Source organism: Melozone crissalis, unplaced genomic scaffold, assembly GCF_028551555.1.
Source record: "Melozone crissalis strain CALT ecotype California unplaced genomic scaffold, PUWL_Pcris_2 ptg000016l_1, whole genome shotgun sequence".
Classification (NCBI taxonomy): Eukaryota; Metazoa; Chordata; class Aves; order Passeriformes; family Passerellidae; genus Melozone; species Melozone crissalis.
In genome coordinates, this window is record NW_026535794.1 from 10,371,554 (window position 1) to 10,398,478 (window position 26,925).

General features: G+C 38.2%; 1 protein-coding gene across 3 annotated transcripts in view; it reads right to left on the reverse strand.

Moving 5' to 3' along the window:
• ESYT2 (extended synaptotagmin 2) overlaps positions 1 to 26,925 on the reverse strand; it is an 80,378-nt gene that overhangs the window by 48,339 nt on the left and 5,114 nt on the right. For all 3 annotated transcript variants that reach the window (XM_054273391.1, XM_054273393.1, XM_054273392.1), the window contains exons 2-3: positions 1,894 to 1,935; positions 1,158 to 1,292 (exon numbers count right to left, since the gene is read on the reverse strand). In XM_054273391.1, the coding sequence (XP_054129366.1) occupies positions 1,158 to 1,292; positions 1,894 to 1,935 (177 nt within the window). The remainder of the gene's footprint in view (positions 1 to 1,157; positions 1,293 to 1,893; positions 1,936 to 26,925) is intronic.

The following is a 26,925-nucleotide window of genomic DNA, read 5'->3' on the forward strand; positions in this document are numbered from 1 at the left end:
TCACATTTAAGTTTTTCCTTTCTTGAAAAATTTTCATATTTCTATTTACACCTCTTTTATAATTTCTGTAAAATCAAAATCTCACTGCTGTGTTGGGGCTGTGCAGCTCAACCAACTCAATCAAGGCTGCAATATAAAGTAAGAACAGCTCTTTATCATGTCCAAGGTTACTCAACTCAGCTGCAGAACCACACAGAGGTCTGGGAGCTAATCTAAAACTTACTTAAAAGGAATGCTTCAGTCTATAATACAAATATATCTAGGGCAGGACAGAGGCCCCATGTAAAAGGTTTTACAATTTAATAAATAATAAACCAAACACACAAAAGGTGCAGTAAAGCATAATGAACTTTAACCTACATGAAATAGTCACAAAGAGAGGAAAAACAATTCCCCTCTATCACACCTGAAAATTAATTTTAGATTTCCTAACATTTGAGGGTGGGGTGTGGAGGTGTTGATTTTTAAATCCTTATTTGAAATTCAATTTATGACAAGCAATAGAAACACAAAAGACAACTTCAAACAAAAGCTCTTAAACTGCATCTCAAAGCAGTAAAGCTCTGGTTAATGCAGGGATGATTGAGTTGTGCTGAAGTTGCTGCAAGCAGAGGGGATCATTCTCAGCTTGCACTGGTCAAACAGGCTCTCCTGCAGGCATGAGACCCCTTCCTTCATGGGATGGAACAGAAGACAAACATCTGTATTCCCCTTTATACTGTGATTTGTGCAGTCCTTGAGAAGCCAAGCCAGCAGTCTTGTCACTCACCCCACACATAACATGATCAGAAGTGCATCTGTGACAAGAGAACTGCACTTGGACCCTTTGACAAAAGGATAATGGTCCCTGCTCACTTAATGTAAAGCATTGCATGAACAATATTAAAATTACACTGCTGTGAGCTCTTCATGTGACCAGGCATTGCTACACTGAGTCATCTCCAAATTCCCAGTCAAGTTTGTGAAGCATAGATCCCAGGAAATGCAATAAAGCCTCTGCTAAAAACCCACACATTTTTATTTTAATGTTACAACAGAAATCAGAGTCAGCCTTACGACCAAGTGTCACAGAGAAATATTTCTGTGCAGATTTGAACAGGCTACATGAAAATCTTGTGTAAAACAGGGTCTCTTAAAAAACCTCACCAGACACTGACCTGATGACCAATATCAATCTTTGTAAAGCTGAAGGTACTGAGGTGGTTGTTTGCTCCTCTCACTGCTGGCTCTATGGTTTCTCGGAAGAGTTTCTCAATGAATTGACAAATAAAAGGCCACATCTGTTTTACAGTCTAAGGAGAAAAAAAAATCTGCATGGAAGTACAGTTCTAAAATACATTAATAAGTTATAAATGTAAAAATCACAACTTCACCGCATCTGAAAATTCACTGCATCTGAATTTTGTATCTGAAAATTCTATATTGCTTTTTTTCTTACTATTTCCTCATTAATTCATGTTCTTCTATGCTTTTTGAATGAAAGATATTTTTTAAAAAGTAAGCTACATAGATTTATGTCTTAGATTATCACACACACAAATCAAAACTGCAAATTTCATTTATTTTTAGATTGTAGGTCAGGAACCTACAATCTGGAAAGTATCCCAGACAAGTACAAAACTAAAGATTGTGTTTACAGCTTCTATGACTTCTATGCAATTATAGCTGTCATTACTGTTATGCCACTTTAAATCATTCATAAAACTCACATTTTCAGGACCATGAAACTAAATTTAATCTTTCTTGTGACTAACTGGATCAACAACCAGAGATTTCAAGTGTATAAAGCATGAAGTTGAAATTACTCTGTTCTCAGATTCTTGCCTCATCTTTTATTTTCATCTCAGCCCTCCCTCCTGCCCCTTCCCATTTAGGAGCAATGTTTCTCCTTACCTTGTTGAGCCATTCTGCTCTCTCTGTGTCTGGAAAATGCACCTAAAAACCCAAAACAAACACAGAACAAAAAATTAATACAAATACAAAACACTTTGTAGTTAATTGTGTCCAGTCATTTATAATGCCAGAAAGCTTAGGGATCTCTCTAGACAGTGGACAACATACTGAGCAGTCAACACTTCTGACAAGAGAATTAAAATACAAGCAAGTTAAAATACAAACTCATTTATGAATTAAATAAATATATGCTTGGACTAGTTTCTGGTAGTAGAACCTTGGATTAAAGTATTGTTGTAACACCATGGACAAACTAAAAAACAAGCACAGCCAACCCAGCTTGTGTCCACCAATATTAACACGACACACGCAACTGCCAGAGTCCCGACTGCACTTCTACCTCGTTTCATTCATGCCAAATCTTCTTCAATGGCAGTAAATCATGGCTATACATATTTAATCAGTGAAGCTGAAGCTCAGGAATATGGATTTAAGTTCGGCCAAAAGCTCTTGGAAAGACATTTCTAGCGATTTCTTTCTTTAAACAACTGCAGAAACCAGTCAGAGTGACAGTTTATATACAGGGCAGAAAGTGCCTGTGGCAATAGGAAAACATCAATTAAATGCTGGATGAACAGACACAATTTTCCAGACATAGGAGAGCACAGGTAGTAGCTTTACCTTTTACAAATACACACACCAGAAAAACCCCAAACAAAAATCCCCTCCAAACAAAAATAAAGCCCTGAAGAAGCGGAGCTAACAAGACTTTCCTTAGAAACTCACAGGCTGTAGAACAAGACGCAGATCACACTTCCCAAACACAAAGAGCCTTTGAACACACTAAAAAACTGTGACCTACATATGGTGACTTTTGTGAAGCAGTGTCTCTACTTAACTGAACTGCCAAGTCTTAATCTCTTCATAGCATAACAGATTGCACCACGGCCTCAACAGCAGTTATTTTTATTATGCTTATCCCAGATGTGAGGAGTCAGTGAAAGAACTACTCTTTAAACCGTATTTTCAACAAGATGAATTTGAAAGCAAGGCCCATTCTTGACTTCTTTCAGTTTTTATTCACTTCTTGCATTAACAATCAGCACTAACATATTCTTCATATACTCAATCTACCCTTAGAGCAGTCCTTAATTTCATCTAAACTCCCAAATTTTGCTATTTAGTTTTTGCTATGCTGTCCATCAGCAGCATAATAAACAGTGTCAGAGTTATCTCTCCAGTCTGTTTATTTTTCAACAATCCCAGGTCAATAACAAAGGTAAGCCCCATGTTTCTACAGATACCTAGAGAATTACAAATGCTGCTGTCTTCCACTGTCATGAAAGGTTCTCAACATTTTTTTCAAGTATATCACATCTCTCAAAAGCTTTACAAGTGGTGCTAAGTGTGCAGTGATCTGTTTGACTGAGAAAAAAAATCATCATTTATTTTTCTGAAGTTAAAAGAATAGAATTATTAATAGCAGATGGAACAATTTGGGAACCATGTAATTTTATTTAATTAGAATTAATGTCCTAGAAAATTATGGTGGGTAGAATGTCATAACGCTGTGCTTAAGACAGTTGGGGATGGTGTCTGATTTTTGAAAACAAAAAATACCTAATCTTTTTTTTACTTTTGCAACACAAGCAGTTACAAGTATGTACATGAACTTACAGCTGAACGGAGTTTACACTCAGTTTTTGTCTTGCAGGGTTCTCATGTTGCTCCCAAAGGTAAAAAAGTTAAAGAAAGAATGAACACTATTAACCCCAACAAGAATAAATAACATCTTGATCTTTCCGTATTTGTCTTCTGAATCTGGAAACAGAAAAATGCCAATTCTCAGTAATGACTTGTGCATGACATTGGATCAACAGGTTTCATTCTGATTTAGGTAGGAGAGATCAGTGATGTTCAGTTTCACAGGGTGAGAGCTGCACAGCTGTTCCACATAGGGGACACCAAAGTAACCCAAGAGGAAATGCTCAGCAGCCTGCTACACCACTTAGACAAGCACAAGTCTCTGAGGCTGGAAAGGATCTACCCAGTGGTACTGGGGCAGCTGGCAGAAGAGCTCCCAAAGCCACTTCCCCATCATTTACCAGCAGTCCTGACTAACTGGGGAGGTCCCAGGTGACTGGAGGTCAGCAAATGTAACCCCATCCATCCACAAGGGCCTGGGGAACTACAGGCCTGTCACCCTGACCTGGGTGCCAGCAAAGGCCATGGAGCTGATCTCCTGTTATTACAGCATGACTTAGTGGATGAGGGAAAGGCTGTCAGTGTGCTGACCTGGACTTCAGTGAAGCCTGACATGTTTTCCCACAGCATTCTCCTGCAGAAACTGGCTGCTCATGGCTTGGATCAGTGTAAATCAGCTGGGTAAAAATCTGGCTGGAGGGCCAGGCCCAGGGAGAGTGGGAGGAATGGAGCTACATCCATGGCTGTAACCCTGGCCAGTCACAAGTGTGTTCCACAGGGCTCAGTGCTGGGGACACTCCTGTTTACTGTCATTATCAATGATCTGTGTGAAGGCATTGACAGCACCCTCAGTCTTGGTGACACCAAGTTGGGTGGGAGTGTTGATCTATTGGAGGGCAGGAAGGGTCTGCAGAGGGATCTGGGCAGGCTATACTGATGGACCAAGGCCCGTGGTATGAGGTTCAACAAGGCCAAGTGCTGGGTCCTGCATTTGGGTCACAACAACCCCAGGCAGTGCTACAGGCTGGGGACAGAGTGGCTGGAAAGTGGCCCTGGGGAAAGGACCTGGGGGTGCTGGTTGGTTCACAGAAGCTGAACATGAGCCAGGTGTGCCCAGGTGGCCAAGAAAGCCAAAGGCATCCTGGCCTGTACCAGAAATGGTGTGGCCATCAGGACCAGGGCACTGATTGTCCCCCTGTCCTGGGCACTGGTGAGGCTGCATCTGGAATCTTGTGTTCAGTTTTGGGGCCCTCAATAAAAGAAGGACATTGAGGTACTGGAGCATCCAGAGAAGTGCAATGGAGCTGGAAAAGGGTCTGGAGCACAAGGCTTAGCTGGAGCACTTGATGGAGCTGGAGTTGCTTAGCCTGGAGAAAAGGAAACTCAGAGGAGACCTTCTTGTTCCCTACAATTACCTGAAAGGAGGTTGTAGCCTGATGAGAGTCATTCTCTTCTCCCATGTGAAAACGAGAGAGGATAAGAGGAAATAGTCTTAAGTTGCACCAGGGAGGTTTAGAATGCATATTTGAAAATTGTTTTCATGGCAAGAGTTGTTAAGCATTGGAACAGGCTGCCTAAAGAAGTGCTGGATGTATTGCAGCTATGGCATTTAGAGTAAGAGTTTAGTGGTAGATCTGGCAGTGTCAGACTAATAGATGGACTTGATGATCTTAGAGGTCTTTTCCTAAATTCTATGATTCTACAGGCATTGCAATGAACAGCAACAAAATAAAATAAATAGAAACAACAAATGAAACACACAGATGAGGAAAGGAAAAGAATATTCATGGAAATACCAAAAGCAAACCTGTTTGCTGTGAGTAATGCAAGGTATAACAGTTGTCATGTTCACGATTCATTTTTAGTCTTCTGTACAAGTATCCAGTTGACATTCAACAGAAAAGGCACACTACACTTGAGAGAGGCTTCCTGCTCTAAATATAACCTCAGCGAAGATGAAATTCACCTTCCTCCAAAGGGTGATCCAACTTCCCAGCCTCAGAGTATAGATTTCTGAAGGCACAGGCCACATCCCCTGCACCATGCACACAGATGACAGCAATGAGGAAAAGAGGAAGCATCTCTCTTGCACCCATCAAGCACTCTTCACATTCAGTCCCAATTTATGCAGAAACACTTGAGATAGGTTGGGAAACAAAAAAGAGGCCACAGATACTCAAATCTACCCATATATGTTAATTTATTATTTTTTTTATTTTATCTACTCTACAGTCTTCATTAAGACCTTGCTTAACAGGACACGACTCTTAATATTTCCACAGATTTAATAATTACTTGTCCTTTGGTGTGCCACACCTATCATGCTCCTACAGTTACATGAGTTGGCACTAAGCCTGCTCCTCATTTATGTAAGCCTAGTTTACTCCTGCAGTTGCATGTGATAATAGGCAACAAATAATACAGTATTTTCCATTCCTGTTTCTCATCTCTTTTCCATTCTTGCTTTTCTGCTTGCTCACTCCTTATTTTAATATAGTTCAGTTTGGTGCCTGTTCTGACACTCAAAACAGAAAGCAGAGAACCTTTTATTTTCAAGACTCTAAAATTTTCACTCAAGCCAACCTTGAATCAAAAGCTGGGCTTTGCTTAATCCTTAGATGCTCCAAACCCAGGCTGTCTGAAAACAAAGAATTAAAAATTTATCCATCTACTAATCCCATATAGTTTCAGCCTGCCATATGAGACTGCAATATTAGTGGCAAAATTATTTTTTGCTTTAAGACTTTATGACTTCAAATACAATTCTATTCATAAACAACAGGAAAAAGCCTGAGGGATAGAAGTTGGTACACTGGATCAGTCAGGACTGACACAAGAACATTGAAGCAACTGCACAGACATATTTATGCCCAGAAGCAAGAATCAGACTAAGTGATGTGCAAAATCTGTTAATTCTTTTATAAAAATCTATTGACAAGCACGACAGAAAGAGAGAGAAGTCAAGATTTCAGCTAAGACAGTTAACGACTAAAAGCATTTCCCTCTTGGCTTCTGTTGGTAAATTACTCATGCAGGTTTGGCAAGTAGTGTCATTTCAACCACTTGGTGTGGCAATTCATTATTCAACGCAAAGTATAACAAGAGAGAACTGATGGAAGAAATGCCCCAATGACCATGTTCAACCCCAAAAAGATCATAATGTTACATGTTCCAGGAAAGTTCTATTATTAAATGTTATCTTGCAAAATTTTTGGAAGTGCTCAAAAGATGCATTTCTGCACATTAAAAAGACACTATCTGGCTTTCTCACACAACTGCTTGTGTTTAGCCCTAAATAACTTTCACATTTACTTTCTATTTCTGATCCTGCACTTTCAAAAACTCAGTTCAGAACACAATATTTTTTGCAATGATCAATAAAATACCAGAAAGAGCCCAAGGAATGCAGTTCTATTGTCCTGGAGGACAGTAAAAGAAAAAAAGACAAAAGAAAACCACTTAAGAATAACAGTAAAAACAGCAGAAATATTTCTTATTATTTTATTTTTCAAACTCTCTTATACTGGCTAAATTGACTCAGTTTGCTGGCCAAACTATCATCTGCATCTTTCCAAGGAAACAAGGCTAGACACAGAATAATAACTATTACACTCAAATGCCATGGACTAAGGATTGGTGGGAAATTCTGAAGAGTCAAATAGCAATCAGCAAATAACATGAAATGAGGTTCAAAGTGCAAATAATAACATAAATGCTTTAAATATAATTTTTCATTCACATAAAGGAAGTTTCACTTATCTACATAAATGTCCTTAAAAGCAAGAAATTCAGAAGGAAAGACATGACAATACCCCTCTGTAAGTAATGTTGAATTGCTCTCAACACAGTCACAGGTACTAATAATCTACTTTAAAACATAAATTTCATAATAGTTGTTACTATTCACTGATACCCTCATTGTAAAACATTTCTCTTTTAAAAATTATCTTTGAAAGTTTTCTCCATCCTTAAAGGTATTTATGAGACAACCCTACTTAAATGTAACATTTATTTGATGATTATGATTAACACATAGGCTCTAAATATTATCTACGTAACTCAACCAAAAATCTGAGGACCTACACTGAAAGTACAAAACTACAGGTATTGACCAGAGAGTTCCAAAAGCTGAAAACTTAATTTTCTACAAACCAACCACGTTTCATGAATTGTGTATTACAGCAATGGAAGAAATGGAAGCAATAAAAGCAGATTAGATTTAAAGGGAAAAAAACTCCAACAACAATAACTAAAAAGCCCCAAACAAAACCCCCCAAAAGTTTGAGGGGTTTTTTGAGTTTCTTCCATTTTACATTCAAAGATTAAAAGTAAGAATTCAAGTGCTGTCAGACACATGTTGTGATTCTTGGGGTGCTCTCCATAGGGCCACGAGTTGGACTCAACAATCCTGATGAGGCACTTCTATACGCTGTAGAATACTCTACATAAAACATAATGCACTATGATAGCTATGTTTAACAGATACTTATCTGAGTCAGCATTACTTTACTTAAGCTTAGTTCCTTCCCTTTGCACTAATCATTTGTTGTTCCAGATGTAAATCTTAAAGAAACTATATCAGTCACTTTAGGGTCACACAGTATAACCAAGTTTCTTTATATAGTTACAAAGCAGCAAAATATTCTTGAGCACTTTTCCAGCTATTTCACAAATAACTCTTCTAGTAGATGCTGATCCCTTCTGCTTATTTTGGAAAGCTAAAATTACATATAAAAATCCTCCATCCTCCTCTCTATCAAAAGTACATTTGTCTAGTTTAAATGTAAAAACGTATGAGGGTAATCACAGTAAGTTTTCACAGTCTCTTCATACATAATCTGTGTGTGGGTAGGGAGAGACCATACCACAGAAGGAGATTCAGGACAGAAGCCCAAATTAGGTGCTATAAAACCTTCTGAATGTACAGCATAAGCAGTTATTTAACCATTAAGCCTAAAGCCAGTGGTGTGGCAAAAAACCAAAACACACTAAAATTAAATTTTCCTTTGAATTATAGCTGACAGTTTGTCTAAACTCACTGCACTTGTAACTCAAAAAGGACAGACAAAGTTACTAAAAGAAGAAGCGCAGCACATATAGAATAAATCCTGTCATATAGTGATATTCAAGCTCAATTTAACAGCTATTCACTCCAGTGTTTTCCAGTTGGCAAAGCAGGCTGGCCTAAGGACATTTTAGGTAAAACAGAGCTGAGCAGGGCTAATAGCTTAATCCCATGTATTCCAGCCAGCAATCCCCTCTCAGTCTCTGAAGCAACAAGGAGCAGCAATAGGTGAATGATTTGTTCCTTTCCACTTTTGCCACTTGACACAGCCTGGAGACGCTCCTCCTCACAGCCAGGCTGAAGGGAGGACCCCTCCTTTCTGACAGGAGCTAAAGAAGGGGACTGGGAGGGAAAGCACAGCAGCCAGGCTCTGTCACTTCAGTACTTCACCTCTGGGGTTAACTGAGCAATTCTCCAACTTCTAGCAATACCAGAAATACTCTGGCTCTCTCCTCTTCTAAGGAAATCCCGCAAAATATTTACTGTTGCAGAACTGCAGGATGCAGTATTTCTGAAAAAAAAAAAAAAGGTTAAATGCTAATAGTGAGGGTTCCTTAGGAATCCTGCAGGCCCTTGTTACTGAACCAATAATCAACTGTTATTCACATTACTTCTGCTAATCTGATTCAGTTTGTTTAGCAGGTCTTGGGATGGATTTTGTGTTTGCAGTTTTAAACACATTAAAATAATCAGCCTTTGCACAGCAAAATTCATGCTCAGGACCACAAATGTGGTGTGTTTTCAGTTTGAGAATTAAGCCAGGACTCTCAAAACAGTTTCCCTGAGAATCATTACAGATGAGCTGCATGTGCCCCATCTTTCAACAGAAACATCTGTAAGGTCCAGAAGCAGACTGAATACAGAAAATCAGTTTTGTCAAGCACACTGTTTATGTCCATAGGACACTTCACAGAATACCAGTTAGAAAGACCCATATAAATCAATATCAAGTAACCTAAAAGTGTTACAAAATAAGCAGGTTTTGACAATAATGGCCCATAAACAAACAAAGAAAAAAAATGTTTTAAAAAATTCAAACATAAGGGAATTAAGGGTAGAGGAAAAAATATAACTATTCCCCTCCACACAGAGAGTACACATGGAGAGTAAGATATAAAGGAGGTGGGAAAGGAGCCTAAAATTTTTGCCATGCCCCTATAGTAATGATAAACCTCACAGTAAAACAGAAATAACGGAAAAAGTGGAAACATACTTAAATGAAAGAAACAGCTGTAATACCAAGCAAGGTTAAGGACTCTATTTATTTATAAACTGGAACATAAGCCATTTCAGTGCTTGGACAATACATTGGAAAACAAAATAAACCTTTATGAAAGAAGCAATTACATGGCCTTTGAGTCAGATTTGCACCTATAAGACAAGAGTGGCTTTAGAAACACATACTTGGTACCCCACCAAATGTTCCCAAAACACTGTAGCAGCACAAACTCTGTCACCCCACGTGAGCTCCCTCTATCAGTTCAAGCCCTGTGAGGTGCCACAGCAAATTACAGACAGCTGTTCAGCACGAGTTTTCCAGGGTGATCTCTGTATCCCCCCCTACCCTGAGCTATCTGCTTCCGTCACTGTGAGCAGTAGGGTGAAAAGTAATTTCTTCAACAACATGGCAATTAAAGACAAAACAAGCTGGTGCTTGGAGAAATTGAAACAAACAGCTTTTCAACACCTCCAGGGTTCAATGCTAACACAGGAAAGCTACTACAATAGAATTCATACACCTCAAGTAACAAAACTGACATTCTTTGTAAGGTATAGAAATTTTTATTTCCTTACAACCTTCCTTGTTTCCTCTGTTCCTCTTCCCTTTCTTAAAGGTCTAAAGAAAAGCCTAACATACAGAGTAGTTCAAACCTGGAATAAACAGGACATTTCAGTATCCTGGTATGCCCTGAAGGACATTATTTCTTAATATACATTCATAAGTACCATATCTGGGGGACAAGGAAAACAACTAGCAGCACATAAGCTGTGTCTTGTAAAGTCAGGCTAAACTAGCATAAACCAGACCTTCCCAAAACACTGCCAAGAGCCACCACTGCCCATACACACACCCTTTGAACCTCACTAGAGCCCAAACTCCACAGAGGCATCCCATATCCAACCTTTCTGCTGTGCTAAAATTAAAGCCTGCCATTAATTCAAACTATAAAATGCTTTTTTACATTTTACCAATAACCAGAAATGCATCTATATTTCTCATTTAAATAACACAAACATGCTACTTTGCTACAATTATTTTTTAAAATATATTATATATAATAAATACATTTACAGGACTGTAATTGAGAGAGTTGTCCCTGTTTTCCTTCTCATTGCAGAATTCATTTGAACAGCATTTAGAAAATCAACAATCTTCCAATTTTTGCTAGCAGCCCATCAAAAGCCTAATCAGTTTATAGTTTTGGCAGCTGAGGATTCAGAATCCATCCTTATGCAGGCCTGCAACACCACCAGAATATTCTCACCTGGATATTCTCCCCAGTTTCTATGGCAAAAAATGTCCTTGGCAATGCAAAATAATGCTGTATTTGAAAAATATTAACCCTGCCTAAAAGGAGGCTCCAGAGCTCTGATATGACTGAAAAGGCAGCCCAGAACCAAGTGCTGCAATTCAGAAGTGAAGGATGCTGAGCCATTTCAAAGCACAGCAGTTTCATTTTTTTATGCACATCTTTCACTTCAACATCTATTAAATATGCTTCACTCACAGTGGCAGTGTGACTTGTCAAAAGCTGCATTACTTTTCAGCAATTCAACTCACCAATACCAAAACTAGATACAATTTGCCTAAGTGCTGCTATTTTTGCAGAGATGGAGCAAGCATGCCATAATAGAAAGTTACCCAGAGACCTCCTACTTAGCAGCAGCTTGCTCTAACAAAATCCTCTGGGATAGGCATTAGAAGCAGCTGCTCTGGAAGAATGACAGAACAGAAGTCTGCTAGTAAGGGAACTGGAAAATCCTGCTTCTAGCCTGACACTCAGCCTCTGCAGCCCCAGCTGGAGGCAAGAGCTCCAGCCTAGAAATTAAAAACCAATCATCATTAACTTCCAGAAACATCCAGGCTTAATCACCTCACAAACAACATGAAACAAAAATCTCCTTCTCCACCAGTAAAGGTTAGAGTTTCCTTCCAAATACGTGGAAGTACATTGGCATGGTTTTCTCTGCTATCTGGGTGCAGAATCTACCCTAAACACAGCACAGGATGTTAGCCAGAGGAACCACATGGGTTTGCTTTGCTCAGCTGTTACCTCTTTATGAAAAAGCTTGAAGCTTTTACTCCACTGCCACAGATTCACCTTCTAGCACAGCCTAATTTCAGAATTATCTTCAAGTTCTCATATATTAGTAATATATAGCATAGCTCAGGCTTCAATATAGAGATTACATCAACTCTGTACCCAAACTGCTTCATTTTCACTACAGTTTAATATCTTGTAATTTTTCCTGGATTGCCATGCTCACATTTGGTTTTCCCTTTCCACCTCAAAAAGGACAAAGGCAAGTTTTCAGGGCTTAGTTTGGAGTGAGACAGGACAGTAAAAAATAATAATAAAGAAGTAGAAGACATATGAGGGCATTAGGTTGCAGGAACCTTTTAATGGTTTCCAGTTCTGAGGGACTGACATCCAGCACCTCTGACAGCAGACTGATAACCTGACACAGGAGAAGACATTTTTCACATGTAACAGATCTGTTTAGCACATCTTGAAGTGAGGAAACATAAGAGTTTAGGCTTAACATTTTGACTGTTTACTATGCACATTTACAACAGTTTTTTTCTATACCACTTCCTCATTCAGAAGACCAGAACACATGAACTCTTATGACAACAGGATGCCCTTTTCCAGTCTCACCTCTACAGGCATTCATAACATTAACAACTGTATTTTATAAATGCTGATGTTCAAAAGAGGGCAAGGACAAGCACAGCTAAAAAAATTAGTAGCAAAAGACTCTAGATGAGCAAAATATCAAAAACTCGATTTATACTGACCAAAGTCTTGCTCTCACACCATGTTACAGGGAAGAGTGCAACCAAGGTTTACAAAATGAAACATTTAATGTTTCATAAGCCTGCATTAGCACATCTCCAAATTCCCATAAGCATTGCAATTACTGAAAGCAAAGACCCAGATTTTAAATGTTTAAACTGCTAAAAGGCAAAGGATGAACCACAGCTCTCAGGACTCACCAAATTTTACCACTTAAATATCTTGCGCAGTACTCTCTTTTGACACTAGTGACTTTGCCCTTGTATTACCAGGTGTAATTTAATTTCTTGTTCTTCTACAAATAAAGTCTTAATACCTTGAAATTCAAGCTTTCAGTTTTTAAAATAAAATTATTAAAGCATTAGCACGATATTTTCAATTTGTCACATTTTAAAAACATAACCTCTTTTGTACTTTCAAGTCTCTATAACAAATTCCTTTTCAGTTCCCTTGAGAATCCAGGCATGTTCCCACCCCACTGCATGCCACAGTGTCTTACTCTCTTGACAGTCAACCGAAGACAAATTTTCCTCTCTGGACTGCTAAACATTAGCTTTCAAAACAGCTTATACAACCAGTGTCACAGCACAACTTACTATTCTTTGAACTGTCTGCAGCTGTGAAAAGGAGTGCTGGGCTCTGCACCAAATTGCCAGCCAGCCTTGTTGCTGGTATCTACAATAAAACATTGAAGGTTTCTTCACCTTTTACTCCACTGACCTGCTGCCCCATTCCCTGAGCCTGCAGTCAGCTCTGACCCAGAGACTGATTCCTGCAGCAGGGAGAGCTCATTCCTTAGCACTCACTGGATTGCACAGTTCATCTCCCTAAGGGAGCCAGGCAGGTGTTCTGTGAGAGCTAAAATGGGCATCAGCTTTCAGAAATGGCAGGTGTTAAGAAGCAGTGATCACCTCCTGCTAGACTCCTCTTTCTCAGGCAGATTAAATCTTCTTCCCTGACTTTAGCCTGAAACATCTCCATGATGAAGCCCAACCTTCTATTCTTTCTAATGTAATCTATAATTCACAACACATTTGAAACACATCTATGTGAACTATGACAAGTATAATTAGCTTTGAATTTGTTAGGAATAAGCAAACTGCAAATTTGTATTTGAAAATACAAAAGAGCAAAATGGAGAACTTGGAATTTTTTTTTGTGGCATCTAAAAAAATGCAGCATCATGACATAAAAATTCAAGCTAAATTAACCTAGAAGTCCTAAGAAGTTAATCCTAAGAAGTCAAACAAGTTTGTAGAATACACTCAGTAGTTAATGCTTGTTTTGACTGACTCTGACCCAACACCAGCAAAGATGTTTAACTTCTACATACTGCACTGAATCCAGCATTATCCAGCTAGAGCTTAATGTTAAAACACTTTTGAAATATAATCAGAAATCATGTAAGATATAACAGGCATTTTAAACTCCCTGTTTAATTTCTAGCTGAAGCACTAGAAACCCATTTTGTAAAATCCAGAGAGTATAAAGAATGCAGAGCAATAGACCAAGAGTTCTGTGGAACCTGTAAATAATCAGAGATTAGCCCTCTCTGAAACTATAAAACTCAGCTGACAAAGTAACAGAAAGCAGAGCATTCCAATAAAGTGAAAGCAAAAAGAGCTGCAGTGTTTAAATCAGGTCTCAGTTAATGCAGTGACAAACGGTGGGGAGGAAAGCCCCAGTTAACCTGACAGCACCAGGCATCAGATGACAAACTTACATGTGTACCTCCTTCTGGCTCTTTCATTCAAGCATTTAACCAAATTCTTATACCAGGTTCACATACAAAGCTCAGTATTTCTAATAACTAGGTAGATGCTAAAATTTTTAAGGTTTATAAGATTTGTTCTCCTTTCTCTCTAGAACAATTTTTTCCCCCTCAATGGGCTGTGTATCAGCACCCCTCAACAGTGTGTATAGCACTGTTCTGTAACAGAACTGTTGCCATTTCACAGGCAACATATTACATAGCAACTTCTGCACTAAGCAAGCTCAACTCATTTCAACTTCTGCACACAGCAATCAGAAGTGATGTCCAAGTAAAAATCAAAACTAAAACAATACTATGGAGTTATCCTTCCCTGAATGCCCTCTCAGCTTCTGCTAAGGATGGCTGTAACCCTTAGCAGCTGCTGGTATCCTCCAGCACCCCTTCTGCCTTGAGGCATGCTTAGCCCCTACCAAAGAAAACAAGCAAAAAGAACCCACAAGCAATTCCATTTAATGAATACTCTTCAGGTAAGTATACTTAAAAGTTTTAGTGCAGCCCTTAACCTCATACAGGATCATACTGAAAATGCAAGACCAGCAAAATACATAACTGGAAAATACTTTGACCACTGAATTCCAATCCCCTACAATTGCAGGACTCATTATCCTATTTTTGTTTATAAACTCCACCTTAAAACCATGGAGTTTGCTACTGTTCCTCAGAACAGAGCAGGAAGGGCAGCTCTGGTGTGTTTCGGTACGCTGGGTTGCTAAGGAAAGACACTGAAAGCACTCCCTGCTAAATCAAGTTTCTAAGCTAAGGAATGCTACATCATATGTTTGAGCTACAAGGTGGAATCAAAACCCAGACTGCCTCCCCAGCTAAATTAGCTATTATCCTTAAATATCAGTCTTACTATTTTGACTCTATTTGTTAACTAAAGGTACTTTAGAGGAAAAAATATCCTCAAAAATGACAGAAACTAATGTTCAACATAAACAAAAATCCCCACCCAGTAAATCCCCACTTTGCTTTGAAACAGAAAAAGTATTTTCATTATTTATTGAAAAGGTTTTACAAAGACATAGAAAGATTTTTAAATTTGCACCCACGGCCTTTAATTCACACAAATCACGTTTGGACAGCCTATCTTCCAGCTGGGTATCTATCCCATGACTGAGCTTAGCACCTCTTATCCAAGAAGCTATTTTAGAAAAAGCAGAGTAAGTGTACTTAAATCAAACCTGCACAAGGACAGGCTGCTACTGAAACTGCATCCTCTGAGGAAAATTCATGTGCTTATGTTACTGGGCTGGCACATAGAGCATCTGCACAGTGGAATATCCAGCAAGTTGCAAATCTCCTGGGCCTGCAATGTCTCTCTATGACTGTACAATAATTTTCATCACAAAGTGAATTTAGTACCAAAGTACACCATCCACAGCACTAGGAGATTTTTGTTCATCCACAAACAGATGGACACTACCTAGCACACACATCACAGTTTGCAACATATTGAAGTTCACAGTTAGCAAAAAAGAAAATAAAGCCCCTCAAGTGGAACTGCAGTAAATGAGCACCCAAGGCTGGCCTGTACCTTTTTCCAACAACACAGAATTACATGTTTTAGTATTTTAGTTAAAACACACCTGGATATTGGACAGTCCTGTTGATCCTTGGACTTGTGTACACAGCAACATTTGTTCAGTCACTTACCCCAACCACACAAGTCTTTACAAATCAATAAAGCCGAGGCAAAAGAAATACTGCTAATAGGTAGGAAACCTGGAGTTTGAAACCAACATTTCATCTTTTGGGGGAAAAAAAATGGAAATACAGTGATGAAGTTTCAAGATGGTGTCATCTTTTAAGACATCTGTAGTAAATACAAAAATACAAAACACTAAACAGAAATTAAAAGTTCAGTCAGTTTGCAATGCTCCCATTCACCCTGCCAAAACTCCTCCAGGCTCTGCTTCCAGGAAACATCTCCTGAGATTCCAGCTCCCAGCAGACACAGGACTCTCTCATGTCAGGACTGCAAACCATCACTGATAAAGTCTTTTGACGTAGCTCTCGCAATGCTCTGCATCAAAATATTCTTCAGACTCTGTTAAAAAGTTTTTCCATCTTAAAAAAGCAAGCAAAGTAAGTGATCATAAATTCTAAAAAATGTAAATCCTCTTTCTAAATTAAGCTCTTTTTAAAACAATGCTGGAAACCAAAGAATCTGCTTTCTCCAGTGTTTTGGGAAGTTTAGCATTTGGCCATATATGCTTTAAATGACACTCCATTTAAATTTCTCTGCTTCTAATGTAAATTCATTTATTTTATTTGCATATTTTTGTAGAGGAGTTCCTGAGTTTTTTTGAGAGACTATACTCTGAATTTCACAGAAGCAGTTACAAAAGCAGCCCTTCAGTGGAAGCACAGACTGTGAACAAACTACTATCTAGAGTCTGTACCTAAGGTCTTCAATAATGCCATCAGTTCACCTCTAGAATGGTCAGTCAAGTGTGCAGTGCTGCCCTGAATGACAGAACCTTGCTTCTACACACACAGCCACTGCCTATGGTCAGCACCACTTATGTTTTACCCACACCTGAAAACAGCCCTTACATAAAGACAACTTCTGCCCTGCAAACTAACCATGGGCAGCAAGTAGCTGAGTGATTTAGATTCAACATCTCCTTGGCCTAGGAGGAGGAATGTTCCAGCATTAGAATTGTTGGGTGTTTGACAGAGAGGATGGAGAGGTAGCAAGAGTGAAAAAAAGGGAATTGGATACATTATCCCCCTTATAAATGCAACACAGAACAGTCAGCTCTCCTGTTACTGATTATCATCAATGCTGAAGATAAGCCAAGCATTTGGGGATCTCTTGAATATTCTTTACTCCTGGGTCAACTCTTACAAGCAATGTTCTTTCACTTTGCCATTTAGCAGCAAAAGTAGCCATTATAAATCAATACCATTTTAATTAATGACAGCAGTAGGCAATGTCATGTTATAGAGATGCTGCCTCCAATTAATCTTAACATTACACATCTAAGAGTATTTTCAGACTGAGCAGTTTATAACTGATACTTAAGCTCACAATTTCTGTATTTTAATCTGCATCTACTCTCCCACTCTGTGTATTTGTACAGCCCACAGCTGGAACTGTGATAATCAGATCATACCCACTAGATAGACCTTGGTTGTAGTTTATGACAAAGGAAAGATAAAAAAATGTTTTACATCTCAGCAACCCTTTTACCTACACATGGTTTCACAGGAATTTCAATGATTTCCAGTTTTTAAGATCCAAATATTTTTCATCAGTAGGCAATTGCAACTGATTAATTACTTTTCTCTAATTCTCAAAATTCTTTTAGATGTTCAAGAATAAACAAGTCACTCTACACCTGCTTTATCATCAATAAAAGAAAAATAAAGGCCTCTGGAGAGATGTATCTGACATGTTGAAGATTTCCTTATTGTCAGTACAGTCCTCTGGAGATGTGCATACTGACCATAAAGATAAACTCCAACTAATTTGCACCTATGTGTTTAAATTGAAGTTCAGCAGATTCTAGCTCTAAGGGGAAACCAAACACCTAGTGCCTAAAACCCAACTTAGTAATAACTCTGTAAATAAAAATAAATTTCTGTTGATTCTAAGACAACAGACTGAACTGCCAACAACCACCTGGTAAGTCAGTTGTCTAGAATCTAGCTCCAAGAAATATTGCCCATGGCAATGCCTATTTATTTTACTGCTCCAAAGCAGAGCTTTCCTTATGCTGAATTTCTCTTGGACAGGTTAATCTTTGTGCCCATGCAGAGAAAAATATGTGCAGCCAAGTCACTGTCAGCTCTGAAAGTCTCAGCAGATTTTGTAACAGATGCTAGTAGTTTTTTTAGAAGTTCTACCACAGAATATTTACTACATGTATTAATTAAAATCTAACAGTTGTGGCCCATATTATTCCTTGATAAATTTAAGCATGTAAAAAGCAGCAGTGTAGTTAGGACCTCATTATGGTAAATTCTTATTATACAGAGAACAGGGGTCTCCTGCAAAGAGCTCTGTTCACCCCTTCCCATTTATCAAAGGCAGGTTCCAGGGACAGACCTTCATCTCTGGAATGAAGTGCCCAAGTATGGAACCTAAATTTCAGTTTGCTACAGAAGTGTGACTGTGTGTACTAACTGGCAACAGATTCTCTTACAGGTTTTACTGTTCATTGTGCTGTTCCAGGCCTGGATCCCAGCCCTGTACAGCTACCAGATATTCTCAGCAGCCTTAGATCTCTACTCAGCTTTTAATCACATGTAATAACTTTCTTGCAAAAGACATCACTTGAGTTAGAAGAATGCAGTGATGACAGTTAAAATGAAACCAACCCCCTTGAGTAAAATGCCATAGTTATTTTCAGAGATCTGTATAAATAGCAGCTAATTTGCAACTATATCTTCCCAACTGAAAAAGTATTTTCAAGAATTTGATAAAGTCTTTTCCATGTACAACTAGGCTCTGAGAAGAAAAGAAAACAAACAACCAAGTATTTTATTTCTTTACAACATCAAGGGATGCTGAAGTCAGGTCCACAACCCTTGTTACCACATATGATTTTCCTTATCTTATACAGTCCTGAATGCTCAACGTATTTGAGAAATCATTACAACGTGAATACTCAGCTGCCAAACTTCTCATTAAAATACATTAAAGATTCCTCTTTTAACTGAACAGTTTAAGATTGTACTGGGTTTATGTAGCAAGATTCTTGGAAGATGGAGGGTCAGGGCCACCAAGGTGGCTTCTGTGGGAAGTTGCTAGAAACTTTCCCAATTAAGTTATTTCCCTATTTCCCTCCCAGCAGAGCCAATGCCAGCCAGCTCCAAGACAGACTCACTGCTCGACAAGGCAGAGCCCAGCAGCAGATGCAGCAGCACCTTAGGGATAACTTACTTCAGAAGAAACAAAATATTTCACAAAAGTAGTTCTGTCCAGGAAAAAGTGAGAACATGAGAGAAACAACTCTGCACACAGCAAGGTCAGTGAAGAAGGAGGGGAAGAAGTGCTCCAGGTGCCAGAGCTGAGATTCCCCTGCAGTCCATGGAGGAGGAGGTGAATCAGGAAGAAAGTGAAGCTCAGGAAGAAAGTGACGCTCAGGAAGGAGGGAGGGGTAGGGGGAAGGTGTTTCTAATATTTGTTTTACTTTTCATTATCCTACTCTGATTTGACTGCTAAAAATCTCTGTTGATTTCTCCAATTTGAGTCTGTTTTGCCCATATTGGCAATGGTGAATGATGTCTCTCCCTGTCCTTATCTCAACCCTCAAACTTTTCCATTGCACTTTTCTCCCTGTCCAGCTGAGGAGGGGAGTGACAGAACAACTTTGGTGGGCATTTGGCATCCAGCCAGAGTCAAACCACAACAATTGAAATTCACTTGTAAATTATGTTGGGAAATGTATTCATTTCAATTGCCACAAGCAAGTTAGTTTCTTTTAAAACAGTAACATCTCAAATCCCTTGTCATTGACTAACCTGGACTGCTTCAAGTCAAGAGCTTTTTCTATTTTACTTATTCAGTGGGAGATCACAGTGTAAGAGCTTTACTTACACATTGCCTTCTCCACTGGAACATGACAGGAATGTTATTTCCATGTGGCTGACAATGCAAACAACCAGAGCAGCAGAAAGCAGAGCTGGAGTTCATAACTTTGCTGGAAAAGAAAACTAGAACAAATGAAAACCCTCCAGACAACTGGGGTTTTCAACCATTTCCCCAAGCACTGCAAGTCGCCAGCAAGAAATGACCTTGTAAGTTCTTACATGTTAAAACTAAACTAGAATCTTATGTGTTACATGGGAATCAAGACTCAGAACTTGACAGCAAAGGAAATTCCAGAGTGATTTGTCAGAACTTAAAACCCATTAATTTTAGGAACACTGATGAACAATCTTCTCTCTCTGGCAAGTGAATACATTCTACTGCTCTCCAATAAACTGAACCTACAGTTTACCACCTTCTCCCTGAGGACAGAGATGTGAATCAATCTTATTTCAGTCAAGGAGAAATGCTTTAAAGCTCCAATCACTTCCATCCCTTTAGCAGAGTTCACTTCAAGCACAAATACCTCCACTTACACTAAAAAAGTTTTACAAAATATCTGCTAAATATTTTACATCACAAATACAAACTCATTCAAAGTGAATGAAAATGAAAGTTTAGGTGTGTCCCACGAGAGCCAATACAGACTGCTTTCCAGTATCCCTTCGAGTCTTCCTATTGCCCATTTCCCTTGGTAAATGTTTTAATATCATCTAAAATTACCCATTAGTCCTCAATGGGCCTGTCTACACTTATTCCCAAGCAAGAACTGCCACCTACAATTGCCTGACACTCCTGCATCGTATCCAGAAAACCAAGGAGTTCAGCATAAAGGCAGCAGGCAGAACAGTAACAACTTGTGTGCACTGGAAGTGAATCACAGAACACTGAAATATTGTTTAAAAGAACACTTTTGTAATTCCTCAGTGCTCAAATAGTAAAATTAATGTACACAATCTTAAATGAACTTTATTTGTAAACTAAGCAACCTCCAAATCAGATCTACTGTCAGGCTGTCACTATGGTTCTGTGTGTAATGAATTATCTTAATGAACTCACAAGAAAAAACTTCATTAGAGCTTTTCTTTTGGTTAATCAAAAGTAACAAAAAGAACATATTGGTAACATTTTGGTTATTCACTTGAATACACAAAAGATAGGACACAAGGGAAAGAAATGTCAACTATAATTGCAAAACTTTCAAAACACAAAAGACCTGAGAAACAATTGTTGGCAAATATGTTTTCTGTTGTTAGACATCTGAAAACAAGCATATATTATATGCAACTTCTTATAAAGCTTTATATACATAGCAAAATGTACCAGAAAATTAATTCCCATTATGAACACTTACATGAACATGACAGGAATAAGTGATTTTATCAAATGCACATGGGCAGCTTAGGCACATTCACATCAACACTGTACTCATACCTAGCACACTCTTAAAAGAAAAAAAAAACCCAAACACTTTCAAAAGCCCAAATATCCTGCCTAAAATATAAACCAATATAAAGATTATCATGAACAAATAGATAACAAGAAATTACCACAATTTAATCTAATATCAATCTCTATTGAATATTCTTTTGACACATACAAGTCAGATGACTGAGGACTGGTTTTCTGTTCCCCCCATGAAACACTCTCTTATCATTTCCTGGCTGCCATTTGATATTTAACTGGCAGAGGGTGGGTGGGTGGAAAAGAATTCTTTTTCTAGTTCAAGTATTTTAGGAGAAAGTCATTGAGTGAGGAACACCACATTTTAGGATACAAATTTAGCCTGCATCATAAAATTTATTACTAGACTAAGGCAACTTCCTAGCCACACACAAGAGAGAATTTAGCATTCTAGTTCAACAATTAGCGAGATGAATCAACAGCCTGGGGGAGGAGGGAAGACTTGTCTCAAAACAAATTACAATTTTTCAAAATTCTGGACCAGCAACCTTACTGCATTAGGAAATATTAATAAATGAAGAGAAGACATTTCCTTATTTGAATCATTTGTATAATTACATTCATTACATTAACAGTCAGCTTGAAACATGCAGAGAGCTCAAACACCCTAAATACCAAGAAGTCCTGAGAGTTTGCCCATAAGTCTGCAAAAACCTCACAGCTCAGAGCATGTCTTCTCATACTCTTCACTGCAGAACAAAACAAGTCACAGGAGTTCTTGTTGAGCTTTTGGATATGAAGCTGTAAACTTATTCACTGGTCTGCAGAGTGTGCTAAGTGAAGAAGGGCATCTGAGAAAGCACAGGCACGTGGGTTTTTTCTATCAAGCTATGCAGATCTGAAATAAGGCATGAAGAACCACATAATACAAAGAAGCAGTAATAAGGTTTGCAAATAAAGCAAGCTGTGAGCTCTCTGAGCTGTGAAGTTCCATTTCAGCTCTCCCTGCAAAGTTTTCCTCCACACAATTCATTTGTTTTTAGTAAGCTATTTTTAAAAAAATCATCTACAAGATTAAAGAGCTGAATTTATGGATCATAACACTGCATAATGAATTCAAATCTGAGCAAGCAAGGTTTTACAGCTACCTTCATGCTTCAGCATAGCCTGTGTTTACTTTTAAAAATGAACCAGGAAAGCACTGCATTCTTAGATATTCACCTTCTTCCCATCTTCCCACTAAGGACTGACAATGACAGAATACAACACAATGGATTGTCAATACATTTAATTTTTACATTCTGTGTTCAATCTTTCAAAATTTTCTCAGAGGAAACTATTTCAGTCCGCTTGGATAATTCACTGAGCCAGTATCTAACTAAAGGAATGCAAACAAAGGTTATGAAAACAATAGTGTAGTCTGTTACTAGACTCCAACTGAAGTTTTCACATAAACAGATGCCAAAAGTTATGCAATTTACACTGCAAATGTAAATCTCCCAGGTAAAAGTGCAGCAACTGAACTAATGTAAACTCGACCCAGGCTGCTATACGATAAGGACAGCCAAATGACAATGCAATTCTTGTCTGTCATATGACAGTTATTTTCAGCCAAGTAAAACTAGTTTCGTGTTTCTAGTATAGTACCAACATGGCACATAAATCCAGGCTGCTTCAGCTGAAAACCATTAGTCCTCTTTCAGATTGTCAGGTCTTAAGGAAAATTCTGTAATCACATCAGGGTGTAGCAGACAAAACTTTGTGCAATGACTCATTATATGGGAACGTTGGTCTTACAAAGGTTATTTATATAACAGGAGTTCCATTTGAAAAATAGTGTGTTTTAACATTTGCTGCACAGAACCTTTAATACTATCTACTTAGCTGACAGGCATCCAAATCCTTCAAAAGGTGTCATCATTACATCCAACAAAACACCTTTCTAAAAACAGCCTCTTTTTAATTTCTTTTCTTAATTTTTAAGCAAATACTTGTATTTTATGCAGAAAAGATTTCTTACAATTTGTAAGCCATAATTGGAGACTGAAAGCTAATTTAAATGACAGCTTAAAATAAAAAGGAAAATGATAGAATAATTCAGGTATGAAGAGACTTCTAGAGTCGATCCAATCTAATCATGCACTAAAAACATGATAAAAACTAATTAAGCTGAATCAAAATATTGAGAGTTTATATCCCTGATAATTAGATAAAATGTTAAAAAATGTTATAAAAGAAGTTAGATGTGCAAATTGACTTTATAAACAGCTCCCACTCAAACTTTGCTTCTCCACAAAGATACCTCAGCAGCATTATTTTCCACCCTTTGGCTAAGAACAGCCTCTTTGTGCAGGCCATTGCTCCATCTCACTTTAAACCTCAGCACAGGCTTCCGCCCCTTCCCTTCTGGAGGCACTGGCACTTTTATGGCCTCATAGTAAACTCATGAAACTCATCCAGCTGAACACCCAGCTTGGCAGAAAACTCACAATTAGTTGGCCAAGTAAATTCTAATGTTGGCACAAGGTGGCACTGGGAAAGTGCAGTTGGATGCAGAACATCCTTTTTGCCAGAAGTGCATGTTTACTTCATTTTGAAACTGCAAAATCAATCCCTTTACTAACCCCCCTGATCCTCTCTGCCACAAGCATGAATGCAGGAATGCAGAGCAGAGCCTACAAATAAAATTCAAATTATCCTAAATAAGGACTAAATTGAAAAAAGCTCTAATATTCTTGCTGTTGCTCTAACTTTTAACTGCATCAAGGAAGCACATAGAGAGAACTAAGCCAAACCAACCAACCAACCAAAAAAAAAACCCTGTGCCATTTAAATTGAAAGGAAATTAAAATTCCACCAATGCAACAAAGACTGAAAGACAGGTACATGAAGCTTGGTAAAGCTTTTGGGAATTATACACTGGGAATGGGGATCAAATGATGTGCAAGAAGGCTCAGGAACACCTCTTTTCCTCCCTCTCCCAGGCACCCCATTAATGGGATTCAAGAGATGGGACACAGCTTCTTACCTGAACCCTGACATTAGGATGGAAATTTTAAGGCCTTTAAAAAGGAACAAGGGATCAAAGAGTATCTTGCAGAGCTGAGGTAAATGGAACACACTTCCCAAGGCTGATGTGCAGGTCTAACACAGGCCCCTAAAGCCAGGAAATGACTCCTAATTCTTGAACCTTGCTTTTGTAACGAGGCCCTTACAAAGCAAGTTAAATCTGTACTAATTAATGGAGTAGAAGCCTACTATCAGATATGTCCCTAGCTCATGGGGCAAGTTTGTACAACCCCTCTTTCCTCTCTTGATGATCCATTATTGCCAGCTAGGTAACAGAGGCATATGCCAGAAAAACCACATAAATCTGGCAATTGGGTTTCACCATTTCACACACTTAGCAAATTCTTGGTTTAATTCCTCCTTTTTGTTTCTTATCAAACATTTTCTTTCTCAGCCTCACAGAACTCTCTCCTTATTGAACTGAATAAAGTCTTACCCAGACTCAAAGTACCACATGATCTAAAAGCTATGCAAATGATAGTGTCAGACTTCTCTAAACAGTTCAGTTGCAGAATTTACTGAATTCAAACAGTTGTTTCAAATAAAACCACTCTCTCCCTATTCTTATCAAAACACTGTTTCCTCAGTGTTGTTCACATCTCATTCTGCGTTGAACACACCTACTCCGTATAGCCTTTATTTTCATTAAGTGTTCACAAACAGCAGTGAAAGATAAGGATTTCATTTTCTTCTTTGAAGTGGCACAGTATTTACCCTGAATGTGCCAAAGCAGCCCTACACATCCTACATTTGAAATTCTGCAGCCCTTTCAAGCTGGGTACATAACCCTTGGAAGTTGGCTCCTGCTAGGCCACAGGAAACTCCAAAGCTGCTGGTGGGGTGTCCACTCTCCACCTCCTTAGGAAAGGGGAGGATCAGATTTAATTTATCCTTTCCAATAGTAGAGAAAAGCAAAGACAAAGATAAGATACCACAGGTCAAACAACTCTGTATCCAAACTAGCAGTGTCTCATACCAAATCTGTTATTTATGTAGTATGTCCAGAATATGATTCTTTTTACTGATTTCCTTTTATCTACAGATCAGAACATACCAAATCAGTGGTGTAAATAGATTAATTAATAATCATTACCTTTTGCCTTCAGAACCTTATACACAGCTATAAGACTCTGACAAGCTCACTTCAAACACTACAGAGGGTATTTCGAAATAAGTGTTCTTTTAAAACTTGCTATTATTCAAAAGAAAGGTTTTTTAAAAATAAACAGATTCAGTATGGGTATATGGGCAGCAAAGCTCAAAAGAAGCTATGCCAAAGGCAATTTCAACCACTAGAGAACTAGTGATGAATTGATAAATGGGAGATAAACTTTAATATAAACCACATTATTTAAGTCAAAGAAATTTATCTTACCAGAAACAACATGCCACCTCTTCTTTCATTTTGAAGAAAGAACACTTCACATGTATAAAGCAGGCTTTCATTGCTATAAACTGCAATGAAAATGTTTTGACAATAATCCTGATTCAACTTTATTTCCCAGAAAGTTCTCATGTTAAAAAATAAATAAATAAAACAATCTTAGATTACATACCCCACCACACTATGATATACCAACAATCTCAAAAAGCAGTTGTAATTTAAAATGAGAAGAACCTTGTAGAAGATGCAGAAAAGGTTGACTGTTATCCTAGGTTTCTTTCTCTTCCACAAAACCTCAGTCTCTACAGACAAGATCTTTCTGACTCCTGCAATCTCAAATATGAGTGAAGATGGGCCAGTCCTTATATGCAAAGGCACTTAGGCTTGGAAACAACACTAGCAGACTAAAATGCAAAATAAAAAAATACCAAATGAGCAAATAAAAAACTAAAGAGATGTGTACACATCTTCCTTAGTTATTCAGACAAACTGCATATTGAAATGACATTTACAGTAGTCCCAAAACACAGTAGTAATTTCTACATAATAATAATAACTTGTTAGATGAAAAAATAATTTAAAGCCTGTGTCATCTACAAAGAGTTCAACAGGTGTACTAATACTTTCAGGTTGATGTTATTCTTTAGTAGTTTTATATCATGTTCATAAACAGCAACTCAACATGTGGGTTTCTACCATAAATATTTTGGAAATGGATCTTTATAAATGAATCACCTAGTGAGGCTCGCCACATTACTACACGAGAGAAGGTATTTTGGGACAGACATGGTCTCAGCATAGCTTTAACACACTCACCTTGAAAACTCTGAGAAACAGGGAGATAGGATCAATTGTCTAATATCTTTTTTTTTCCCCTTTAGTTCTCCATTCCCAAACCCACCATTCACATTTCTGCTAACTATGGGGTACTCCTAGGATGTCACTCAGGTTACCTAAACTTCAAGAAGTAATACTGAAACAACTTAAACTTCTTCCTGTAAGAAGAAAGTCCAACCACAAACACCCACACAACCCACAACACACAGATGTGCATATTCATATGCTATGGAT